Source organism: Sitodiplosis mosellana, unplaced genomic scaffold (assembly GCF_009176505.1).
Source record: "Sitodiplosis mosellana isolate CC-2019 unplaced genomic scaffold, AAFC_SMos_1.0 Smas_scaffold_1, whole genome shotgun sequence".
Taxonomy (NCBI): Eukaryota; Metazoa; Arthropoda; class Insecta; order Diptera; family Cecidomyiidae; genus Sitodiplosis; species Sitodiplosis mosellana.
In genome coordinates this window covers 18136979-18161438 of record NW_022595244.1, presented here as the reverse complement: position 1 = coordinate 18161438, position 24460 = coordinate 18136979, and the positions used below count along the sequence as shown (strand labels likewise).

At 36.2% G+C, this 24460-nt stretch overlaps 4 protein-coding genes across 7 annotated transcripts; 3 read left to right on the top strand and 1 right to left on the bottom strand.

The window, feature by feature from the left end:
* The first annotated feature begins 1479 nt into the window (after positions 1–1479).
* Positions 1480–6713, top strand: LOC129565101 (arrestin domain-containing protein 17). 4 transcript variants are annotated; one of them, XM_055439545.1, is made up of 4 exons: positions 1480–2015; positions 4461–5004; positions 5126–5494; positions 5564–6713. In XM_055439545.1, exons 2-4 carry the CDS (start codon positions 4549–4551, stop codon positions 5741–5743), a joined length of 1005 nt encoding a protein of 334 aa, XP_055295520.1. In that variant the 5' UTR covers positions 1480–2015; positions 4461–4548; the 3' UTR covers positions 5744–6713. The 4 variants fall into 4 exon arrangements, with proteins under 4 accessions (XP_055295520.1, XP_055295541.1, XP_055295551.1 ...); XM_055439566.1 differs by having other exon boundaries at positions 1480–2432; XM_055439576.1 differs by lacking the exon at positions 1480–2015 and adding an exon at positions 2087–2275.
* LOC129565100 (T-complex protein 1 subunit zeta) lies at positions 6707–14509 on the bottom strand. Its single transcript, XM_055439529.1, has 4 exons — positions 9215–14509; positions 8725–9019; positions 8164–8452; positions 6707–8088 (listed from the first exon to the last, which is right to left on the bottom strand). Exons 2-4 carry the CDS (start codon positions 8859–8861, stop codon positions 6919–6921), a joined length of 1596 nt encoding a protein of 531 aa, XP_055295504.1. The 5' UTR covers positions 8862–9019; positions 9215–14509; the 3' UTR covers positions 6707–6918.
* LOC129565096 (nuclear RNA export factor 1) lies at positions 9333–14657 on the top strand. The gene is made up of 9 exons (XM_055439513.1): positions 9333–9507; positions 10195–10490; positions 10567–11088; positions 11180–11289; positions 13040–13076; positions 13147–13385; positions 13484–13652; positions 13765–14120; positions 14215–14657. Exons 1-9 carry the CDS (start codon positions 9333–9335, stop codon positions 14312–14314), a joined length of 2004 nt encoding a protein of 667 aa, XP_055295488.1. The 3' UTR covers positions 14315–14657.
* Positions 14658–14964: 307 nt separating this feature from the next.
* Positions 14965–22968, top strand: LOC129565090 (uncharacterized). The gene is made up of 2 exons (XM_055439499.1): positions 14965–15889; positions 19616–22968. The coding sequence occupies exon 2, from the start codon at positions 20597–20599 to the stop codon at positions 22304–22306; it is 1710 nt and encodes a 569-aa protein (XP_055295474.1). The 5' UTR covers positions 14965–15889; positions 19616–20596; the 3' UTR covers positions 22307–22968.
* The last annotated feature ends 1492 nt before the right edge of the window (positions 22969–24460 follow it).

Genomic DNA, 24460 nt, shown 5'->3' with positions numbered 1-24460 from the left:
TTCAAGTGGAACTATTTGCATGCGAATGAGCGGTATTTTAATTTGCACCTTTCGCATGGGTCCTGTATTCGCCTAACAGACAAGCATTAAACTTGGGTTGCTTTGAAATATTGTTATTGTTTTTGTTTCTGCTGCCTACATTTACATAAAAATATTCCCCCAACAATTGATCAATCGATGGATTTGTTTATCCATCTTCCATTGACGTTGAATATAAAATAACAAACAAAAAAATTGTACTATTGTCATTACCACCGTTAACATAACAAACATAGCACACACGATTGCACCCGCGCTCCATCCACATTGTCAACACATTTTTCACCTTTTTGCCCCCGAGTGAGTTTCCCCGAAATAACTGAATGGGCATACAGTGATGTGTACACAATATGAGTACAATGGCTGTAAAAATGGGCACTTTCGATAATATCTCCTGATGGTTAATGGATGGAATTATTCGATGTAAATCGCTTTAACTCGAATTAATCGAATATTTTTCGAACAAAAACCAATCAGATGGAAAAATAAAACAATATTTTCATCGCATTTCATGGCCATTTGAGAGGGTATTATTTTCCGCAATCGAAATTGAAACCATTTTATTCGGTATGTTTGTTTCCTATTCATTCAATGTATAAATGTTTATCCACATATTGTTCGTTTGATGGTTGGACTGTGCTTTCGAAATGGATTTTATGTAGAGTGTGTTGATTGTGAAAAAAAATATGTTTCCAATGCGAAAATGTTTTTTTTTTTCTTGTTGAAGCATTTAATAACGATAAATTACTTTGGTTTTAATTTTATTTTTGGCTATGTCATGAAACGATGACACGTATACGACCAAAGATAATATAATACTTAAAACACTAATCGCGTCATCCTTTGAGAAGTTGGTGTAAATTCCTATGCAAAGTAATGGAGAATGAGTTGTGGAATGCACGAAGTGTGCAAAGAGAACAAGCAACTAAAACACTGATAGTCAAGAAAATATCCACATCATTACAATCACGATCCCTCGTGGTTGGCGTAGCCGAACACATAACACAGGTAATAACAAGCGATCATCATTATGAATGAGGTAAGACACCAGACAAAGACAGCAAGAAAAACAAACAAAGATGACGAAAAACACACTAATACTCACACATGCAACTCAACCATTGTAATAAAAAGAATATATCATGGACAGCATTGGAGAATACAGAAACAATAAAAAAAAGAAGTTATACAATCTGAGCACACACATCTCTGTTGTTTGTATTGAATATGGTTGATTTGAAGTTATGAAAAAAAAATAAAAAAAAGCAACAACAAAAATATGCAATGTGTGTTCAAGTAGTTTGAGCGCGAGGTGAGATGAATGTGTGTCGGTTATGTGTGTATGTGTTCGCGTAAAGAAACTCAAGACCAGTTTTTTTTTATTTCTCATTCCCATGCTCAGCTAATGCTAACGAGAGCACACAAGAGACTCAGTCATTTTCGTTCAGTATTTGTGTGCGTTCCGTTGCAGTGTGATGACTTGTAGCTGTTGTTCATATTTTTTTTGTGGCTGGAGCTAGTTGTGTGTTTATTCGAAAAAGCGATGACTGAATAGAGAGAGCGAAAGAGAGAGAGAAAGAGTCTAAATCGACTGTGTAGAACAAACAATTGCAAATAACGTTGTGTCGAATATTTAACTCGTTCTGATGGATTCACGTATTCGATTCGATTGGCAGCATTTCCATTGTCATTCCACATAATTTGCATATTCCTTTGTGTAGTTTTCAGCTCGCTGAAACAATTCCTGTGGTCACCGAAATAAAATTCAATTAACCACTGCAAAATTGGTTGTGTTTTTAATTTTCGATTCGATTTGAACTGTGAACAAAAAAAGACAAAAGCATATTGAATTTTTGTGGTCCAGCCACGGGGTATATGTCAATTGATGTGTGTTGTTGTTGTTGTTGTTGTTATTGTGAGTTGAAAAAAAAATCAAATTTATTTATTTTCCCCGAATGCTGAAAACAATAAACAAGGTGTGTGTACCAATTTGCTGTTTATTAATATCATAGGGATACGTGTGTGCGTGTAAAAACAGCTTTTCAATTCGACCATTTGTTTTAACATTCAATCAATATTCCGAATAAAATGTTATCCCATAACCAAATTTGGTGGAATTGATCAAGGATACTGAAAAACAAACCAATGGCCAAATGACGACCAACACCGATCGACCCATTCAAGCGTCCAACAAACATATCAATTGCTCTACATAATTTCGTATGATATTTCGTAGGTGTGACAAGTAATTCTGTGTTTCTTTGACGACCGCCACAAGGCGATTTTACAAAGTCAAAATCGTGCTACCTTCGACGAGAAGTTTGGCTTTTGGAATTGGTCAATTTCCTCAACTTTTTTTCTCGTGCTGGCATCTGCAATTGGTGAAGAAAAAGGTGATTTTGTCGTGCTGGCAATTTTTTGTGCGTGTAAACTGGAGACGAAAGTTTTTCGTAGCTGAAATACAGTGTGGATAAAAAGCGAAAGTGAAACACGCGACGATTGAGACGAGAGTAAAAAAGAGTTCAATTGAAACAAAAAAAAGTTACCGTAATAATTGAAAGTGTGTGTTCAATTTGGTAATGTTACGTTCCAAGTTGTTTAAGCGACGATTTTTTTTTCATTTCTTCGTCGCTTCTGCTTGTATGAGTTTTCGTAATTCACAGTTGGTTGTTTCTCTTCGTTGGTGTTTACGGTACGAGTAATTCATCATTAGACGTTGAATGCTTCACGCTGTTGCGTTTAGTGTGCGTTGATCGAGCCAATCGTTTTTTTTTCTTCTTATATGGCAATGGCACCCGTTCCCATAAATAAACATCGACGGAGCACAAGAAACAAGAGAAAAAAATGTCTTGATGCCATTTTTAAACAGAAAAGAAGAATGAAATTAATATTGCTATAAATTTTGAGGTAAACTTGTTACCACAAATGGTAAATTAAACCAACGGGCGTTCAATCTCCTCCAGTTATCCTCAGCGACGCACGTCACCAGTTGATCGGCTGGTATACAGCACATTTCACCATTTGCTACTTCGGTCATGCGAATCAAAGCAAACTGTGGCTCGTGTGTACGGTTTACCAGTTACAACGTGTGCGCGAAGCGGTCGAATTCTTGCGAAGTGAATTGTCGTCTTAGTTCGCGCCTTATGTACACACGTCGTACTCACACTATACTCGCATCAACGAATATATGACCGAAGTCGCAACTGGTGAAATATGCTGTGTACCAGCCGAAATTTTGGTAACGTGCATCGCTGAGTCGTAATGTTTTCTCTTTCCGTTTCGTTGAAATGACGCAAAGAAAAAACAATACACGGCGAATGCGTGCATATGTGTTATTAAATACGCCAAACCGTGCAAAATAATACGGTTCACGTTTACGTTAATTTAATTCATTTGGAGCGGCATTGCAAAAAGTCAGTTTCTTTTTCTCGCATCGAAATTCGCAACAACATCGGTGAACCATTGCGTGTGCATAATGAACTTTGATTGCATTTGACCAACTCAAGCGTTGAATTACAAATGCACAGTTATAAGCAGATCCAGATCCAGATTAAATCCAACTAAATTGTCTCAGTTGGTCAAATAACAGTTTCCGTTTCGATTCGTTTGCAATACTCTTTACTTGTTTTTTCTTCTCCTTAAATCTTTAACTTACAGCAAGCGGATAGTTCAACTATGAAATTCAAGATGAATCGAATTGACTTTATCACCTGCCGTTTCATGCCGACGTCAATTAGCTATCAAATTCGACGTAATACTTGTGTGACACCTCAGCATGACATCATATTCTGTTGCACATTATTTAATTCAAATTCTATATTTACCACTTTGCACCAACGAACCAACCAATAAACCAACGCACTGGCTACATGGCTCAAATGCATATAGATATAACATTCTATAGCATAGAAATCGTTCATGAACTCTGCATCGACAGCATTCCGTATTCCATGGCAGTGCAATAATGGTTATTAGATGCCCAAATCGGATAGTATTTCACTTTATGAATTGTATTCTGCTCGCCACGCTTCTATTGCAGCCCATTTTGCCATTTTCAATGGGCAAACGACGTCATTCAAAATATTTGCATAAATCGATAGTGCATGGCTATTCAAAACATCTGAACAATACAATTTCACTTGCTTTCATTCCACATTCATTATCCGTAATGAATTCCAAATATGTTGAAAAAAGAAACAAACTAATTGATAGTTATGCTGTCCAAATATTTATAATTTTGATAATTTTGAATGCTATTTTATTGGCTTAAAAAAAGAAACCTCGGAAATTTAGCGTTTTTTCCTTTAAACAAAATTAAAATAGACCAAACCATTCTTATCCATTTAGTCGACATTTCCGACAAACTTGCCAGATTATTTAATCAAAATGTTTTGTGTTTTTGTCCTTTATTTCTTTTGCAGTCAAGAGAAGTTTTCGTTAAAGCAGCATTACTTCGGGCCATTTTGAATTGAAAACATCACCTAGTCGGGCAATATAATATAACAAAAAATGCCGAGAAAACTGTTGAAATTCTTAATTATATTTGACAATCCGTCGTTGCTTTTTTTCCCTGGACAATTTCTTTCGGGCCGTGTATTGCTTGAGCTGCAAGACGATACACCAGCACTTGGATTGCATTTCCACGTCATTGGAGAGGGAGTCGTTCGTGCAAAGTCCGCACGCCAAGAAAGAACCTATGACAAGGAAAGTTACATAGATTTTCGCATGAGGCTACTAGGTGACCCTGACCAAGGACCATCAGTCCTTTCTCCAGGAATTCATAGTTTCCCGTTTAAATTGGGCCTTCCACTGGGCTTGCCGTCGACATTTCTGGGAAGATATGGGTGGATTCAATACTATTGCAAGGCAGCATTGCGTGAACCATCTGGTCTCATTCATAAAAACCATCAAGTTTTTATCGTCATGAATCCGATCGATCTGAATTTGGAGCAACCGGTTTTAGCCGTAAGAATGAATAACTTACTGACCTTTCCGAATTGAAAGAATGAATGGAATTCATTTAATATTCATAAGTTTCCATTTTCGATTTCACTTGCATTTTTTGTTCGTGTGTTTTGATTTGTAGAAACCATTCAAATGTGACGTTGAGCATCGCGTCGGTGTGTCTTGCGTTGGCGGTGGTGTTATTAAATGCAGTGTCACACTCGACCGTGGCGGATTCGTACCAGGCGAGAGCATATTGGTGTCAGCATTTGTGTCGAACAAAAGTAAAATTACAATAAAAAGTACAAAAGCGGCGCTAACCGAAACGATAGAGTATTTAGCACGAGGGAAAATTGTGCAGGTGGAAAAGCGTGAATTGGCTGTTATTGCACGTGGCAAGATCAGAGCTGGTATGGCTGATAAATGGCAAAACGAAAGCATCTATGTGCCTCCACTTCCTCCAACCAATTTGGAAGGATGCCATTTAATATCGATCAAATACGACATTTTCGTAAGTGTGCTCTATATATAAAAAAAAACGCTGTGACCTTGAATAATACAGTTTTTTTTTCATTCGTAGTTTATCATTGAGCCCAAATCGATGGAAAAAGAAATTAAAATTCAGCTACCAATCACAATTGGCACCTATCCGTTTAGAAATAGTAGCACAGATATTTCAAACACATGGCCCGAGTCAATATTAAAACCTGACACCCACTATCCGTCAACGCTACCAATATTCCGTCCATTCGAGAATTAAAAAATTAAGTTGTATTTGAATGGTTTGGAGCGAAAATGTAATACAAAAAAGTTGAGTGGAAAAATGTCAATGATGAATGAGCGGAAAAGGGATAGCTATATAGTAAACTGTATATTAAACTATAGTGAACTATATAGCTATCCCTTTTAATTTGACATTTTTCCGCTCAACTTTTCTGTATTACATTTTCGCTCCAAACCATTCATTTCATATATGTATACAATTCGAATGGTTCAGAATTTGAACGAAAAGGCAATAGTTACTAAGATTCTATGCGATATATATCTATAGGTGAGATTGAGAGTAGTGTATGTTTCACTGACTTTGTTATGAAAGAGACGAGTAAGTTTCTTTCGACTCAAAAATGGTTAAAGGCGAGTATGTTCATTTTTGGCGGGTCGTCACGGTTTTTTGCGGTTTTCGTGGAACTGATAAGAAATAAGAGATAACTGTCTTCAGCTAAGTTATAGAGGACCTCGAGTACTACAACTTTAAAGTACCGAAGACACCATGTTGTTATCTCTTATCAGTTGCGCGAAAACCGTGAAAATCGCAGAGGCTAGACGGTACGCCAACATACTCTACTTTAACGCCAACAGAATCATCAAAAAACATACTCGCCTTTTCAAAAATATAAATCGAAGAAAAAACATACTCCACTCTCAATCTCACCCATAGATATATTCAAATGCTTGTAGTTCGCTTACGTAGAAGCAGATGTTTTAATGATTTTAGCTGAAAAAGTGCCTTCAAAAGTGTCACTGCCAGCTTTTTTATGAAGAAATTTCTCTTCAATTCAATTGACTAGTTTGTATATAATCATGTTTGAACTCTTCCAAAGAGTGAGTCAATACAAATTAATGAATACTTACATTTTTGCCATAAGGATGCAGCGGCGTATTGTCAATTTGCTAATATAATAATAATGAAATGATTGATTCAAAAATAAAAAAAAATTCAGTATTTTAAAGCAATTGTGTTTTATTGAAGATTAGTTATTGGGTTAATGTAAGTGTAGCAAATGATTTCGTGACAAAATATTTTCTTTTTTTTAATTATTTGATCTTTCAGTGAGAAATAAACGATTAATAACATCCAACGTTCGGTTACGCTGGATTCAATACCGACATTGTTATAACGTAAAATGCGAAAAATATGAGATTTGTTCATGTGGTCTATCCTTTGAGGCTGGTCATACCGGCTCTCATGATTTCATCGACAAGAAGCAGGTTGCTGGCAATGACGGAGCAGGAGTTGAGGATTTGCTTTTTGACAATGTAATTGTCGTACACTCCCAAGTCGGTTGGTTTGGCCGCTTCGCCGGTTGTAATGTCCAAACCGATTGGATCGGGACTCAATCGGTCTTCTTCTTGCAATTTAACGATTGTGTCTTGCACATCGTAGCCGGAGTTAACGGCCAAGGTGTTTGGAATCACCAACAATGATGCTGCATAAGCCTGAATGCCAAGACGAACCTTTCCTTTGACGGTGTCTTTGTAAACCATCAATTGGTTGTAAGCACGAACTTCAAAGGCTCCAGCGCCTGGAATCAAACATTTATCTTCAATGGCATTGTTGATAGCACGCAAACCATCACGGATTGCATCCTTGACTTGCATGATTGTATGGCGATTCTGGCCCTTGATCAAAATGGTCACCGACTGTGGGTGTTTCACATTCTCGACAAAAGTGTATTTGTTCTCGCCCAAAACGTGTTCGTACACGGAACCAGCGAAACCAAGGTGTGATTCATCCATGTCATCGAACGAATTCAATGCGATTCCACCGCAGGCCAAGGTTAAACGTTCCATGTTACGACGCTTAGCACGACGCAATGCCATAATACCTTCCTTGGCCAACAAGTCCAATGAGAATGGGTCGATACCTTTTTGGTTGATCACCACAAACGATTTGTCAGTGCCATCGCACACTTTTTTCTTCAGCTCGATAATTTTCTTCACACGCTGATCGATAAAGTCACGTTCGGCTGTCAAGAATTTCTCACGTTCTTCGGCGGTTTTGTAGAACAATCCCGATGTTACTTCGGATTTTTCATATTCCAATGAAACGTTGCACGTTAAAATGTAGGCATTCTCAAGTGATTTCGGCATGTCCGGATGACGGGAACCATGATCCAAAACAATACCGCGCACCAATTGAGTTTCCGTCGAAAATTTATGTTGCATTTCCATAATTTCGACCATGTGCAAATCGATTGCCTTTCCATTCTGGTAGATCGACAAGAGTGCATCAACACAAACTTCGGACAAAACATCGGTCAACGCTGAATGAACCTTTGTGCGCAACGATGTTCTGGCAATATCGATAAGACTTTCCTTTGTTGCCTGCAATTTTAAGGCGAAAAAAAAAACAATATAATTTCTTTCTGTCTCGGAAAATGTTGTGCATTTAAATTGTACCTCAATTGGAATTTTCATTGTGTCCAAAATCTCCAAAGCTTTGTTTCTGCCCAAATCGAAACCATCGGTCAAAATACGTGGATGAACACCTTCGGTCAACAAAATATCGGCCTGTTTCAACAGTTCACCGATGAGCAAAACTGTTGATGTGGTACCATCACCGGTCATATCATCTTGTGCAGTCGATGCACGAGCAATGAGCGAAGCGGTCGGGTGTTGAATTTGCATTTCATGAAGCAAAACATTACCATCCTTGGTGATTTTAATGTCACCAGCTCCAGAAACCAACCTGGAAATTGATACAATTATAACTTTTATTCTTAACAAAAATCTCTCTTCAGAACCATGAGTCATCGGCGTTTTTACGGTGGATTTTTTAGGTTAGAAAACATATGTTTTTTAAATTTAGTCAAGTTAAACTGAATTTGCACAATTTATGCACAAAACATACTTTTTGCAAGAGCTTATGTCGTAAATGATTCAAATGTTGAGTGATTGTCATGAAAAAAAAACTATGATTTGTGTGTACACTCGTGACTCCGATCGATCGTAGTAACTTACATTTTCATTGTGCCTTTTGGTCCCAGATTGGTTTTCATCACTTCTTGCAAACCTTTGGATGCCGAAATGTTGATGGCCAATGCTTGAGCTGCACGGGCTGTTTCCGCTTTCGGGTTTAATAAACTAATTGACGACATTTTTGCGATTTAATTTAAAAAAATTGTCTACTTTCAGCAATGAACCAACAGTGGATACGAATATTCGAGATGCAGCACGCGACTTTGTGGGTTGAACAGAAATTCTGACAATTTGAGCGCCGACAACAGTGTGAAGTTGGTTGTGTGCGCCTGTCAATCTGTACAAGGGTTCAATAATTTGAATACGGTAACACGATGTTTATGCTACTTCGAATAGAAATGGAATATGATTTGTCAATAACTTTGATTAGTTCGGTATAAAACAAATAAAATGTTGATAGTAAAATCTAAAAACCAATACATTTTACAACTTTGGCTAAAATATTTCAATAGATGTTTTTTTCTTCTCTCACCTAAAAACATTCAGCTCATTCATAAAAGTATCCTAGAGTGAATTTGTAGTACTTGAATGACTTTTGACAGCTATTCTGACTCTTTCTACCGTAGGCACTTATATTTTCATGTTTGTACATGAATAAATTCGTGCACGTTCAAAGCATCACACGTAATATTATCGTCAATTGTACCAAAGTCTTTATTTATACATATTTTTTCGAAAGTATTGTGGAAAATCGTTTAAATATGCCGAGACAGTTTAAACGGAATAATGTTTGGAGCAAAAAATATCAGGGAAGACAATATGATGGTGAGTTAAATAAATAATGTGTGGTAATCCTTTGTTTCGGATATTGTGCGCCATTTTGGCTGTCACACGCCTGTTGTCTAGAAAACGACTTTCACATTTCATTTTTTTTTCGAAAATCCAACATTTAAAACTTCAATCGAAATGCCATAATGTTTTCATTGAACTTATTTGGAATTTGTGAAAGAAATGTTTTTCTATTTACGTATAGAAAAAACAAACCGAAGAAAGGTACTTGATCCGTAATCACTTTTCAAAAGCTAAAGGTCATTAATGTGACGTAAATGGAATGATGATTTCATAATTCTCCTATAAATGTGGCAATTCTCAACATTTGTTCCGAATATTTTTTCATTGCAATACATTGATATTCTTTGTAAATGATCTACCTGAAAAAAAAATCGCAGACACGTAGAGTAAGACGAGTCTACGAGTCTACGAAATATGAACAAAATTGCTGTGTAGGTTTATTTATAGGAAACATCTTTCTTTACAGATAAGATGTTTCAGTCCAATGTGAACCACATTTCATCAACAAGCAGAAAAAAGCTTGTTGATATACATTATAATAATATATAAACACAGACGATATACTGTCTTGATGCGATTTTTAACGCAGCTGTGTTTCCTTCATTATACTTCTTTTGTTCATAATTCATTCATTTTATTTTCACATTTCTTTCACTCTAGAACATGACGACCGTGACCGTAACCCGTCGGATATCACAATTCGAAAGCCAAACAAAGGTGGAAATCGTCGTGTCAGTTTCAAGACAGGGGTTGTTGCTGCGAGCAAACTGAACCTAAAAAGGGGCAATATTGAGCAGGGAATCCGTGCCCAACTCGAAGAAGATGATGAACGAATGGTTGACTTCGATCCAAGCAAAGCAAGCACATTCCGTCGACGCAACTCTCCGATTCCAGGATCAGCTCGCAATAAAACGAAGGGGCTCGTTGAAAATGGTTCGGGATGGTTTCAAGTGACCGTAAGTAAAACGAGAAGAGTCTTCTTATTTTCAAATTATGGTTTTTTCCATTCAAATCCTCTATTTGCACCAATAGATTCCACACGGCAACAAATATGATAAAGATTTCGTTTTAAAGTCGTTGCTCAACGCCATTTCGCCAGAGATATTCATACCGCATTATTGGAATGTTGAAACACAGTCTGTATCGTTCTACATTGACGATTTCAAGATGGCCAAAATTTTGGCAAACGTTGATAGAACCATCGAAATGCCAAATGGCTTCAAATTGATTGTAAAAGTACGCAATGGAATTCCACCGGTCAAGCTGGATGCAAACACACGCGACCGCATGAAATTGGCGATGGCAAAACGTTATAATGCTGCAACCAAAGCCCTAGATTTAACACAATTCCATTTGGATGTCGATTTACGTGACATTTACTGTGGCTTGTCACGGGCACCGATTTTTGCAGCAGCCTCCGACATCATCACAGAGAATATTTCCGACTTGGAGGCTCTAAATTTGGACGGAAACAAAATCTACACATTGGAAATGTTCAGAAATTTGATGAACAAATTGCCGAACCTGAAAATTTTATACCTGTCAAACAACAAGGTACGTTATATTGGCCTGAAGTTGGCTAGCACTATTCAAGAATGCATAATAATTGAATATTTCTTGGTCTCTCTGTACTTCAATCACATAGATTCAGTCGGCAAATACTTTGGAACCATTGAAGAACTCAAACATCATCGACCTCGTACTGAAAGGAAATCCCATTTGCGATCGTTTGCGCGACGAAAATGTCTACAAAAGGTACACTTTAAATAAATTTCCAACACTAATGCCAAATGTATTTTACTCTTATTTCTTTCAAGCCTACGGTTAAATTAGCCATCATTCATAGTGTTTAAGAATTGATACATATTTCTTTACATCTTTGATGAAGGGATTCATTGCTTTGCCAATATATTGGTGTTAAATCTTTACAGTCGAGTTCATTGTGTAACGAGATGAATACATTTCACTCGATTTAAGGTGCTGAAAACGTAACATCGCTCTAAATTGCCATGGAAAACATGATAAAAAGGATGAATCGAATCATTGTTGTCGATAGTTGATTTGATTTTGGTCGGGTGTTCATGTAAACAGAAAAAATGTATTGAATATTATGATAATATGAGATGAGACATTCATTTAAAAAAAACGCAAAGAATTCAGCGAAATAAAATCAAAACAAACAAAACGTCTGAAGCAAAAAGAAAAAAGTTGCTGAAAAAATATCATTTAAATAAAAAAAAATCAAAAGTACATGCAGTGTTGAGGTTTGATAACATAAAAAGTTGAGTCATCATGAAAATATGTGTTTAATCGTTACGAATGGTGATTGGTGTGTTTGAATCATCATGTGATCGTGTTCCCATTCATTCGACTTCGGGAGTACGGATGGAAACTGATTCATGAAAAATTGATAGCGAACCTGCAATTATCAAAGTATTTTGAACGAAAAAACAAATGTAAAAATTGTTTAACACATGCAAAAAAAACATCTACCTCTCGTTGACAGAACTGAGTGAGAAACCAATTTACTATCGAACGACTGGTTGCAATATATGTCAAAGAGACAATTTGACAGTGGCCAATGAATTTTTCTAGTTTGAAGTAATTTTGGTGCATCAAATCGTTCGGAAATGACCTAGCAATTGTTAATTTCATCGACATGAAGTAAACAGAAACGATCCGTATGATATGAGTCAGGTCATTAGACGACGGAACAAAAAAAAAACAGTCAAAGGAAGGCAAATTTGCTGAGTAAGCAATTGCCAGACTGATTACAACTACGACGACTACGACGAATTCTGTCAAAGAATTTGCTTATGAATTGAAATTGTTGATTTCGCTTCGATTGATCAAAACACATCCATCAACACATTTGTTAAAACTGATGATTTATTCGAACTGTCACATCAAATTGTGTAATGTTATCATTCGTCGAATGCTTATACGAAAAAAATACAGGCGATGAAAAAAAAAAACAGAAACAAACAAAAAGAAAATTATTCAAGAAAAATTTAAAAAATCAGCTTTAGAAAAAAAAGAAGAAAATATTAGTTTGTCTCTTCTCATATTATTTTTTGCATATAATCACGTGAAATCGGAACCGAAAAGCATGGTTCAGAAATCCAAATTCAAATCAAATAACGCAATCGATGGATTCCAGAAATTGGCATTTTGTACCGATTGTTACCCAAAGTTCAGTAAAAGAATGACTACCATCTTATTGAATTATATAAAGACTGCTCCAAACATCATAAGAATATTGAATATGCTTGTCATTTACACCGTAAGAAGCACATAAGAAAATAGATAAGCTTATATTGTATAAAAGATAGCCGAGTCGACTAAGTTAGCAGGTATCAAGTCAACTCACAAACTCAAAATATACATCGACATCGTTGTATGTTTACGTTGAATATGGAGTGTGACCTTGCCATCATGGTCTTCGACGCCAATTGGGTAACATTTTTTTTACAAACGTTTATTATATTCATTCTATTTGATACAGAGAGGTACGAAAACGATTGCCGAAGTTACAAAAATTGGTGAGTTTGAATTGGAATCGAAGAGTTTATCAAAATTCGGAATTATATTGTGAATTGTTTTCTGTCATAGGATGGCATTGAATTACCAGCCCAAATCGGTTTCGATATTGAAACTGAAGATTCAAATAAAATGCCACCAGCAAAAGCATCCTTTTTGGTCGATCAAGCTGGTGCTGAAATTGTGCGCCAGTTTCTACAACAATACTTTGCGGTATTCGATTCGGACAACCGTCAACCACTATTGGACGCTTACCACGAAAATGCCATGTTCTCACTGAGTTGTACATATCATCCAAATCCTGATCACCGGTAAGTATACATCGTTCGAATGACCATGAAATAATTGATCAGTTGACAAAAAAAAAAGTATCGTACCAAGGAATAATACCCAATTTTATTCATTTCAGATTGGTCAACTATTTGCCACATAGCCGAAATTTGCTTCGTGTCAAAGACCCAGAAAAGCGGATAACATTGCTCAAATGTGGACGATTACCTGTGGTTTCATTTTTGTCAGAATTGCCGAAGAGCGAGCACGATCCACAGTCATTTGCTGTCGATTTAACATTGTTTACGGTAAGCTTCCCCATTTCAATTCTCCCAAATTATTTTAGATAGAATTCTTTTTTATTTCAACTAAAATATCTAATGTAACTTCTGGCGTCTACTTCTTCTTCTTCTTCAACAGCCTGCTCTGATAATGCTCACAGTGACGGGAATATTCCGTGAAAAACAGTCTGGTTCAACTACAATTCGAAATGATTTACGTTCGTTCCATCGTTCGCTAGTAATTGTACCGATGGGCGGAGGATTCTGTATAAAAAATGACATTCTCCACGTTACCCAGCTCACGATGGCCCAAGTCAAAACGGCATTCAAACCGATCGCACCAGTGCCTGTGACAACGGGGCCAATTCAACCGCCAGTCGTTCCAACGCCAACAAGTGCACTCAACACAAGTCTACCGCCAGACGATGCAACGAAACTTCAAATGATTGAGGCTATGGCACAGCTCAGCCAAATGAACGCCGAATGGAGTCGAAAGTATGTATTTTTTTTTAGATATAAAGTTATAAGCGAAAGAAAAATTAGTTCAAAATTCAAATTTAAAAAAAAAATGATAATTTCAATTTTTCAGATGCTTGGAAGAAACCAACTGGGATTTCCAACGAGCTGGATTTGTTTTCACCGAACTCAACAAACAAAACAAAATACCACCGGAAGCATTCATTAAATAAATTTGATGTCAAAGATCGGTCAAATTTCAAAGTGTGCACAGGAGAGAATAAATTGCTTGTCAGTTTTGAAGCATAAAATCCAAATGTACAATGGATTTTGCTCCAATCTTTATACGTGTATAAGAAAAGAGAAATATGAATTAATATTTGAAATAATCATTAAGCAATGCAATTTATATGAAAAGACTTATAATAGAAAACAACCTTTGCTTTTACTATCGTGCAAGCTTCAGTTGAAGTTGTCATTGAATAAAAACTGTATATTTAATTATAGGCAAATACAACAACACAACACACAACAACAACAAAAAAAAAACAAATAAAATGAAATGTAAATATAAAATGGTGACTGTGTTTTATTTGCACATAAAGTAAGACAAAGATATTTAATATCATCCTCAATAGATTTCAAACTTTTCTCCTCCTAACAACATGATAAGTCTACGATTTCAAAACGACGTCATACACGTACTTAGCGTATTCGATACATTAATAGTTTCGCATATAATTTCTAGATTATTCGCAACCAAGCCACAACCATACGGATTCCGAATTTGGAGCGTGTGAAAGTGGTAACGCTATTTTCAGCTTTAGATTCCAGTCAAACCCAATACGAACAACCGAATCAAGTCTTGCATGTAATTCAACAGGTTCATTTTATACGATAAACAAGTGGAGTGCGGTATATTGATTTTAGCTGATCGGAAGAGCGGCGAAATGGAAATCAATAACCCAAATGGAGCTGGTCAAGTTGAAAACATGTGTAACTTTAGCGTATAAAGCAAGTGGTGTTGCAAAAACATAGCATACCAATACAATCACACGGCCACACAGCATACACTTGCACGTACTAACATCAAACATAGTGGTTTAATGGAGCAACGAGAAGAGAAACCGAAACATAGTACGCCAATACCACTGCAAATTGTGCAATAAATAAATGTAAGTGGAAAGAGAAGTAAGCTGTGGAGAGCGACATCGAGACCGCGTGCGAAACAAAGACAGAGAACGTTGAGAAACGACAAACAACACAATATCGATTTGCGTTGAGAGCGCGCGTGCACGGGGCCAGAGGAGTCTGAGACCACGCTGAATGACATGTATGCTATTCAATCGGCAATTCATATTTTATTCATAGTGATCGTGTTGTGATGTTCACAATGAACGAAGTCGCGTTCGCGCGTTGTATATACACTGAATTTTTGCATTGTTCAATCTGATGTAGTTGCGGTTATCATCTTCGCTCCGTTCTTTTGCATGTGTTGATGAACATTTTTTTTCTCTTCTTTCTTCATCAGTATATTGTTTTTATTGTGCGTACTGTGATTCAAGAAATGTGTGCCATGGCGTCGGCGTGCGCGGAATTCAGTGCATGAACGAAAGAAGACACCAAATAGTGACCCAAGAAAAACAAAGTATGAACACGGATAATAAGAAACTGAATACAATCATTTGTATGTGATTTAAATGTGAACTTTCGGCAAGTAGTACTTTCTGCAGTGAGTCGGCAACTCGTTGGTTTTTGTGACTTTGGTTCAGTCGGTGGCTGACAACGCATCGTTTGTCTCTAAAATAGTAAGTGTTTTCTCCATCATCATCAGACTAAATAATTGGAATTTTGACAATTTTTCGACATAATCAATCGAAAAATAGCTGTTTTTGGCAACAGGCAATGCTCGAATGAAATCACAAAATATCGCCTTTCTGCCCAATCGCAAGCATTCCAATCGTCCAATTAGCATTAGACATAAAATGTGCTAGGCAAAGTATCAATACAGAAAACATTGTTCCGAGCTCAAGTACAATGAAACTAAAAGTGCAACACTGTATGGCTTATGGTTGGCTTTAAAAGAAATTATGGCCAGTTGTAAAAATTAAATTAATTGGCATTAATAAGTCTCTTTTTTTGCGTTGTCGCCACACTATTTTTAAGTCCTGACTCAATGAAACGTGATTGTTTTGGCACTATGAATTCGCATTAAGCGATAGACTGAGAGGGTATGCATGTGTGTGTGTGTGTGTGTGTGTGTGTATATATGTTCCAAGTACATTTTCAGTGTGCTAAATTACCAATTAATCGATCGTAATTTCGTTGGTGAGCACAAAATTATATACATCTAAGTTCACTTGAAAACCGCGCCACTCAATTCAATCGATGTGATTTTCTAGCTGAGCGCAAACACTCAAACCACTTATTAATAAACATAAAACTTCCGAACGCTAATTTAACGGTTGGGCATTTAATCGGGCAAAATATGTTTGCGCAGCTTATGGTCGTTCCACGCATACAATCGAACCGTACGCAAAGCCTTATAAACATGTCATTTTCATTCAAATTCAAATTCGAAAAAATTGTACTGTTCAATGAATAATGCTGTTCGTTTGAATGCGTAGGCTATGTTGCCGCCATTGCTTCGATCGGCCTCCATCATTGGTGGTTGGTTTCATGCATGAACATTTCTAATGAGCGCAAGCATTGAGTGCAACTTCAACTAAATTGTAATTAACATCTGAAATAGACAAAAACAAGAAACGTACATACATCCAGCGCAGGGAGAGTAATCCAAACGTGGAAAAATTGTGTTTGAACACGAGCGTCAACATGGGAAAAATCCATTGAGTTTATCATTCGAAGAATTTGTTTTGCTGCATCGATTCCTACCAATGATGCGGAGAGTCCCATTGTTTAGAGAGTACAAACAAGCGAATATCGGGCCAATCCAAATATAAATATTTGCAGTTAATCCCAAGAAATCTTATCGCGAAAAAAAAACGAGCGAACCAAATTTGCTGACGAAATTAATCCGACTAAATAATTTGCACCGATAATACTGCACTCATTGCAATTTGTTCCACTATGTGTGTATTAATTTAAGACATTGTAAAATACACAACAACAGCACATGCGTTGTTTGTATAATTAGTCCAGATCAAGCGGAGCGAATATACTGGCCACGATCTTTGTTGTTGTCGTCGTCATCGTCGTCGTTGTCGTTGTCGCACACACTGTAAATACATACGTTTGCGAACTTGTTTCATTTGCTTGATCACGTTAAACATTTATGGGCCCGAATTTAAGTGTTTAATTTAAATATAGAAGGGAAAAGGTGTAATGTAACTTAATGCGATTAAAACTTCCCGATTGACCTGTTATCATTAGTTGCGATAATTAGATTGGACCGATCACAAGAGATAAAATTGAATGTGTGAAACGTGTATACAGGTCACAATGAAGCGATGAAAACGTTGCGTCTATTAGAAGTGTGAGATGATATATATCATGCTGGTAATACACCATGAGATCGTGAGAATCATGTTACGATCTACGATTGTGGACGATCTTTTGATTTGATGACGCGCAGACAATGTGTCACGTGTAGAGTTTTTTTTTAGTTTTAAAGGTCTGCAATCGATCGCTCACAGCCCGATAATATTGATAAAATCCAATTAACATTCACAAAAATCTCTTCTGCGAATCACACAATCTTAATCTCGTGTATGTATAGAAAACAAAATTATCCAAAAATCTGACTATCGCGCAAAACATTTCCGTTTTCCAGAAATGTTTTATTCATGTTTGAGAAAATTCATAAAATTTCACCCGAAATAAACGTGCAAATGACGCACATCAATTAATCACAATGACCCAAACCATTCCAGATTAGCTCCTTTATACTTTGTATGAGACACATAAATGATAAGAAATTTATTCGCGATTTGCCATTTCATTACCGAAAATAAACATTTTGTGAATGGTTTGATAATTGCCAAGAAATTTTGATTAAACACTCGTCAATCAAATGAGAGGGAGAAAAAAAAAACGAAATCAACAGAAAATTCAGCAAAATTATTTATTATTAGACTTTTCTGTTCTTTTTCACGCATTAATTTGCATTAATTTACGTCGGTTATATTTTGGTTCGGTTTTAAATTTGCTTTTATTTATCAATTACATTACATTAGGTCATGGCAGCCGTTGAATTCAAAAGCATACTATTAAATCACACCAGTTGTCCTGTGCAATTTTGTTCCCCCTTCTCAATTCCATCGTGAAGCGATTACGTTCTAATTTTTTGTTCTTTCTTAGGTTTGTTCTTAATCATTTGAGCGAGCAGATCGCTACGGTTTTCTGTTTAGCTTAAAATAGATTATTCTGTTTTGTTGATCGATATTGACGACAGTTTTTTTTTCTCTGTTCACGTTGAACCAACTTATATTCACATGAATTCAATACATTTGTCGGCATTAAACAGTGTTTAATAAACACATTGACGAAAGAGCTAGTGAGGAAAGTGCAGATATATTTAATTCGATTTTTACGAATATTGTATAGTGTTCTATTCTCGGCACTAGAGCGTCTTTATTTACACATATTAAAAAAATATCTTTCCCTTTATGGATTTTGACGGTAAATGTTTGATAAAGTGCCACACGAAATCATCACATTCAAGGCTATTCGATAAAATCTCTCCTTATTATCTCCCGGCTGTGGATAAAAGATGGGAATTTAAGAAAAATCTTCATGAAAGAAAACATGATCCAAAAAGTGATTGATTCTCATATCTTCAAAATGACAACCGAAAATTCTCTTTTGGACCACTTACTTGGTGTTTTCTCTAATTAAGACAAGTAGGTGCCAAGGCACACACATACACACATTCGGGTGAATTTTAAATTTTGAAAATGTGTTAAAATTCAAAACATATTGTTTGAATGATAATTTTCGTCACCAACACGTTTCTCCATAATTACAACGAATCATGAACGTTTATAAAGCCTCGTTTGAGGTGGAATGAACTTTTTCGATTGAATTAAAAAAATAATACACAATATATGTATGTATGGAATTAATAATAGTTTCAAAAGTGACACCAATTAAAACATAAAATTTATAACAATGAATGCCATCACTTCTCTTATTTCCCGCCTCATTCGAATGAAATTGAAACTCTGAAGAAAATCAATTGAACGATAAGATAATCGTAAAACCGTTCGTTGGAATTGATCATTGTCGTTGTTCCAATTTTTATTTGCGCTGAATGCTTTCATTATTTGTGATGACTAACCGATGAGCAGAGAGAAAAAAAAAAGTATGATCACTTGAAACATTGACGCAAATGTGACTTCAGTTTATTGCCATGAATTGTTATTGAAATGTGTTTACTCTGTCTCTTTCCTTTCACGTCATATTTGTAATTTGAAAAACGATTACATTTTGTGTTTAAAAAGAAAATTATTCTGTGATTTCTAAAAATAATCCATTAACGTTCTTTTCATTCTTTTCCATTGTTTTAATTTCAGATTCCATTATATATTCGCCTACAACCCGACGAATCGTCCAATGCGTCAATGTTCTTTTTGTTTGTAAAGAGAGAGAGAGAGATAAAATGTATTGCACCGACTTACAATAGATTCATTAACGCTGTCTGTATGTCATGCCCGACGCTACCAGATGTTGTGTACAATATCCTACTTTAAATCGAAAAAACGTTGAAAAAAGAGTACATTTGAAGTAAATAATACACCGAAAAAAATGAGTAATGACTACAAAAGCAACTAAAGTAAATGATCGACATTATTTCATGCATGAATATGAAGCATAAAGCATACACAGTGTATGATAATCGAGACGCAGACAAAAACTATACAAAAAGTGTATTGTCAGTGCAAAAAGAGGCGGCAAATGGAGTGCGCGCAAAGAATATGTGTGTTTATTAAACTATTTGCGCCCATTGGCGAGTGATGTTTATTAATTCGCCGCAATTCGTAATGTACACTTGTTTGAAGTGCCGTAAATCACAAGTAGGTTTTAGTGAACTTGATGTTTGACGCGATTATCGTTTGTATGCGCATGCAGATAGACAAGTTACAGATCAAAAACGAAACGAAATCAACGGCTGAGTGTTCTGACGAAAAGGATGACATTGCGTGCAATGGGTGTAATTGATATACAGCCACATCACTGTGTATCGTTTTCCGTGTGTACGGTGCTTGGTTTATGTTTGCTTAGTTGACAAAATAAAGAGAGCGAGAGAAAAAAAAATTCAGCAAGAAACAGTTAGACGTGACTAAAGAGATAAAAAAAAGCTATAAAACACCTAAAATATACACATACAAAACAAAGATACTCAAGTGTGTACGAGTGTGTCTACGGAGAATAACGGGCTATATAGTGTTTTTTTCCTAAATTCATTGTCTTCTTCTTCTTCTCCTTCTTTTTTCGATTTCATTTAGTGTTTTTGCTATCGGAATTTCGGATATTTGTGTTCATACATACTAAATATGGACGAAGTGAAGTGTAAGCGCGAGAGTGATAAGCCAAATGATGAAACGTTTTTGCTATTATCAACTTCGTTAAATTCGATACCGTCATCTCTATTTGCCACACAAACAAACACTTCATCGCTCGTACCAAACGCGAGAAACCAACACATCTGCGCTACACCATCGACAACGATAACGTCAACAGCGACAACGACAACGACAACGACCACAATCGCTAGCGACCGAAACAATAAATCGACGTGTGTTACCAACACAATGCCACTATCGAAATCGGCTATCGTTCACACTTGCTGCTATAAACATCATTGCCAGTTGAGCGCTTGTCACATTAATAATGGTGAAATCCAAGCAAGCACCAGCAAAAAGCTTTTGTTATCCGTGCCATTACAACGTAAACGCAAAAAAGTCGTATATAATCAAGATTTCATCGGTGCAATCGGAATAGACGTTAGTAACGTTTTGGATTTGACAAGTGATCAACGTTTAGTTATAGCACATTATTCCTGTGTGGAAAAGTTCACAAAAACCAACATGTATACGCCGTCGTTAAAGGAAAGCGACAGTCAAACGAATCCCGTTATTCAGTCAGGTGATGATCAGTTGATCTCAGCAATAGAACAAAAGGAATTTCCGTGCCCGAGTGATATCATTTCGTGTGAAAGCAGCGAAAATAAATGTGATAACAGTCTGGCAGAGAGTCTAAACACGCAGCGTATAAACAGCACCAGCCCATTATCGGATGAAGGATTGGCAAATGCCAGTCCGTATTGTTCGTCGGGCGAAGAAGAAGAAACACGAGCGCCGGTACACGAAAAAGTCGAACGATCATCAAGTTCCGATTCGGCCCTCGGTTTGGATGAGGAAATTTTAGCAGGAATGGCTGAATTATCACCACGCAATCAACAACGTCGAATGACATTAACTGTTACAGACATTCCATTGCAACTTCTTCGGCCTGCTTTGCTTCCCGTCGCTGAACCGACAAGTCTACCCGATTCACCTTTAGCCGTACAAGCGCCCGTTGATTTTTTTACATCAAATATTCAAGCGCCCGTTGTGGTGCCAAGCAAAATGATACTTGAGGCACGCATTGTGGAAATTCCAACACCAGCTTCACCAGCACAGTTGAATGATAATAATAAAACTTCCTACTTTGGACAACTTTCAAGACGAGAGTCATGTGTTAGCGACACTACAGCCGATGAAATTCCTCCAAACCATATTCGCGTTGTTAGAACGCCATCGGTCGTTGTCAGTGATTATTCGGATGATGTGTTGTGCGGCATTACACTGGAAGAGTTGGAATTTTTCCGTCAACAAAGAAAATCATCATTGGGTGCTACATTAGATTCCCCACACTCGTCAGCTACTGAAAATACGGACTATTTATCCGACATCAGTGCAGCTTCATCATGCTCGAATTTAAATTATTGTGGATCATCGATTAGTTTACTCGACGATAATTATGCATCATCATTGTCGGGTGTTCCGACGCCCGAGCGCAAATTGTCCAGCTGTTCGACATGTTCGACGGGTCAAGAGTACAATAACGACGAAGAATGTAACGAAGCGAACCAGTTTTCAAACAACTTGATTGAAGCTCTGAATCAACAGCAACGAAAGAAAAAGGTATGCAATTGTATTAGTTCATCTAAAGCTTCTAGTCATTATCCATCCAGCAACTCCGCAAATATGAAAAAGGAGTGATTCTCATTTATTACAGATTTTTATTGTACAAACATGAAAATGCAAAGTAACAAAAAAACACAGAAAAATTTAAAAAAAAAAGAGAAGAATAATATGCTATATATATACCTACATAAAATAATGAAGAAAATTTAAGAAATGTAGTTAAGTTTTTTTCTTTCTTTGATGAGAATTCCAAACCATCCAAATATAAGTATTAATATGCAGAATAATTTGTAAAGAAAAAAAAGGTATTTGCGTTTAAATTATAATGTAATAGTAATTGTGTGTTCGATAGAATGTCGAATACGTAGCAAAGGCATTTATTTATTTTCACGGCTTCTGCCTACGTTAATTTTGCGTAAGACTCTTCCATTCGTTAGATAGTACATTCTTGATGACACATGGTTCAACTATGTTGTGTCTGAATCGTGGTGATGGCAGCTGCGTGTATTTGCAATTAGATTGTTTTTGAAACGAGTAAATTTCCAACAGGACTTTTATCGTGATATTACATGAAGCAAGCAAAAATTGTAAAGCCCATTTTATCGATAAAAAAAAGAGAAAATGTTCCTATTGCAGTTATCCGTAAGCCAAACATGTGCTAAATTAAACATATATACATTTAGCGGCTAACCGAAGAGAAAGACAAATAAATAAATAAAAATTAAATAATGAGTTGAGTTAATGGACTTTTTAATTTTCCCTTCAATTTTTTTTTCTCTTTTGAATTGATTTTTAATTTGGAATAAATGATTTAAATGTTCCATTCGTTTTGCATTTTTGTCATTGTTGTTTTTTTTTTATTGGTTGTCAATGTAATAACATTTCATCACATCTATTATTCTCTTTTTATTTTTTGTTGTTGTTGTGATGTCGTTGCTATTGCTTTTTCATGTTTGTGTTTCAACAAAAGAATGTCTGTTTAAATGAAATTTTCATTTTGGATTGAACCGTTCTGTGGCCGACATTTTGCGTTTTAGAAAATGAGAGAATCGAAATGTGTCGGTGTTTTTTTTTTGTTATTTACTGTGTGCCATAAAATTCTTTACACTCTAATTCATTTGGCATCATCATGTATGGGCACGCGATCCCAGTGGCAATGATCTCAATCAACTTCAGGTGGGAAAAATAATAATAATGTTTAAATATTGGCAAAACGATGAACTGCCACCAAATGCTTTGTTTGTATTTCCAAACAATGCACAGACCCACTAATCTCGTATTTACTGCATTGTGCAATGTATGCACATATTTTTACTGCAATTAAAATATTAACTCCAACATTCGACTTATCACAGACCTGAAAGTAACGTAACCAACGTTAAACTCTTATCTTATCGCGTAGAAAAGCCACACACAAAAATAAGGCTGCATACGAAATAAAAAGAAACAAATCAATCCAACTAACGTCATTCGCGCGAAATAAATTATTTTATCTGCATTCATATGCGCCGTCCTCGATTTTTTTTTCTCTCTCTCTCTCACTCTTTGTTTGGATGTTAATCGTTCGAGTTAACGATAATGTCTGGCAAAAAGCATTTAAACCATAGATAAAAATTCAGTTTATCAGCTCATATAATCCTCTGACATTTTTATGAGTCCCTCCTTTATGAACTAAATTTTTCCACAAATTTCGTGCACAGAATAGAGAGAGAGAGAGAGGGAGAGGGAGAGAGAGAGAGCAACTGTGTCCATGTGATTCAACAATAATCGCGCAACCGATGTGATACAGTTGTTTTTGCTATTGTCTGCTACAGAAAAATCTTAAAACTGCTGCATTTGTCATGGGTTCATGAGATAAGCCACCACAGCTTTAGAATACATTCTGAAATGATTTTAAATTATATCATAGGGTTTTCTATAACTTTCGCAGAAATAGCTAAAATGTTAAATTTATGTGTGTATTTATAACGTCCCCGATTAATTGTGGCACAGAAATTGAGATAAAAGAAATCTCTTACCACGCGCGCGCGCGCGACAACCATTCATTTCACAATGTTTCCAAAATGACTTCCTTTCATTCAATCCAACGCCGGACGAGCACATCACAAACGGTTATTTTTAATCGTACATGATAAGAACATCTCAATCCGGAGTCATTGTTTCAAATTAGACAAAACAAATCTCAAAGCGCTATTTAGCATTTCTCAAAGGCGTTTTTTTTTTATCTGA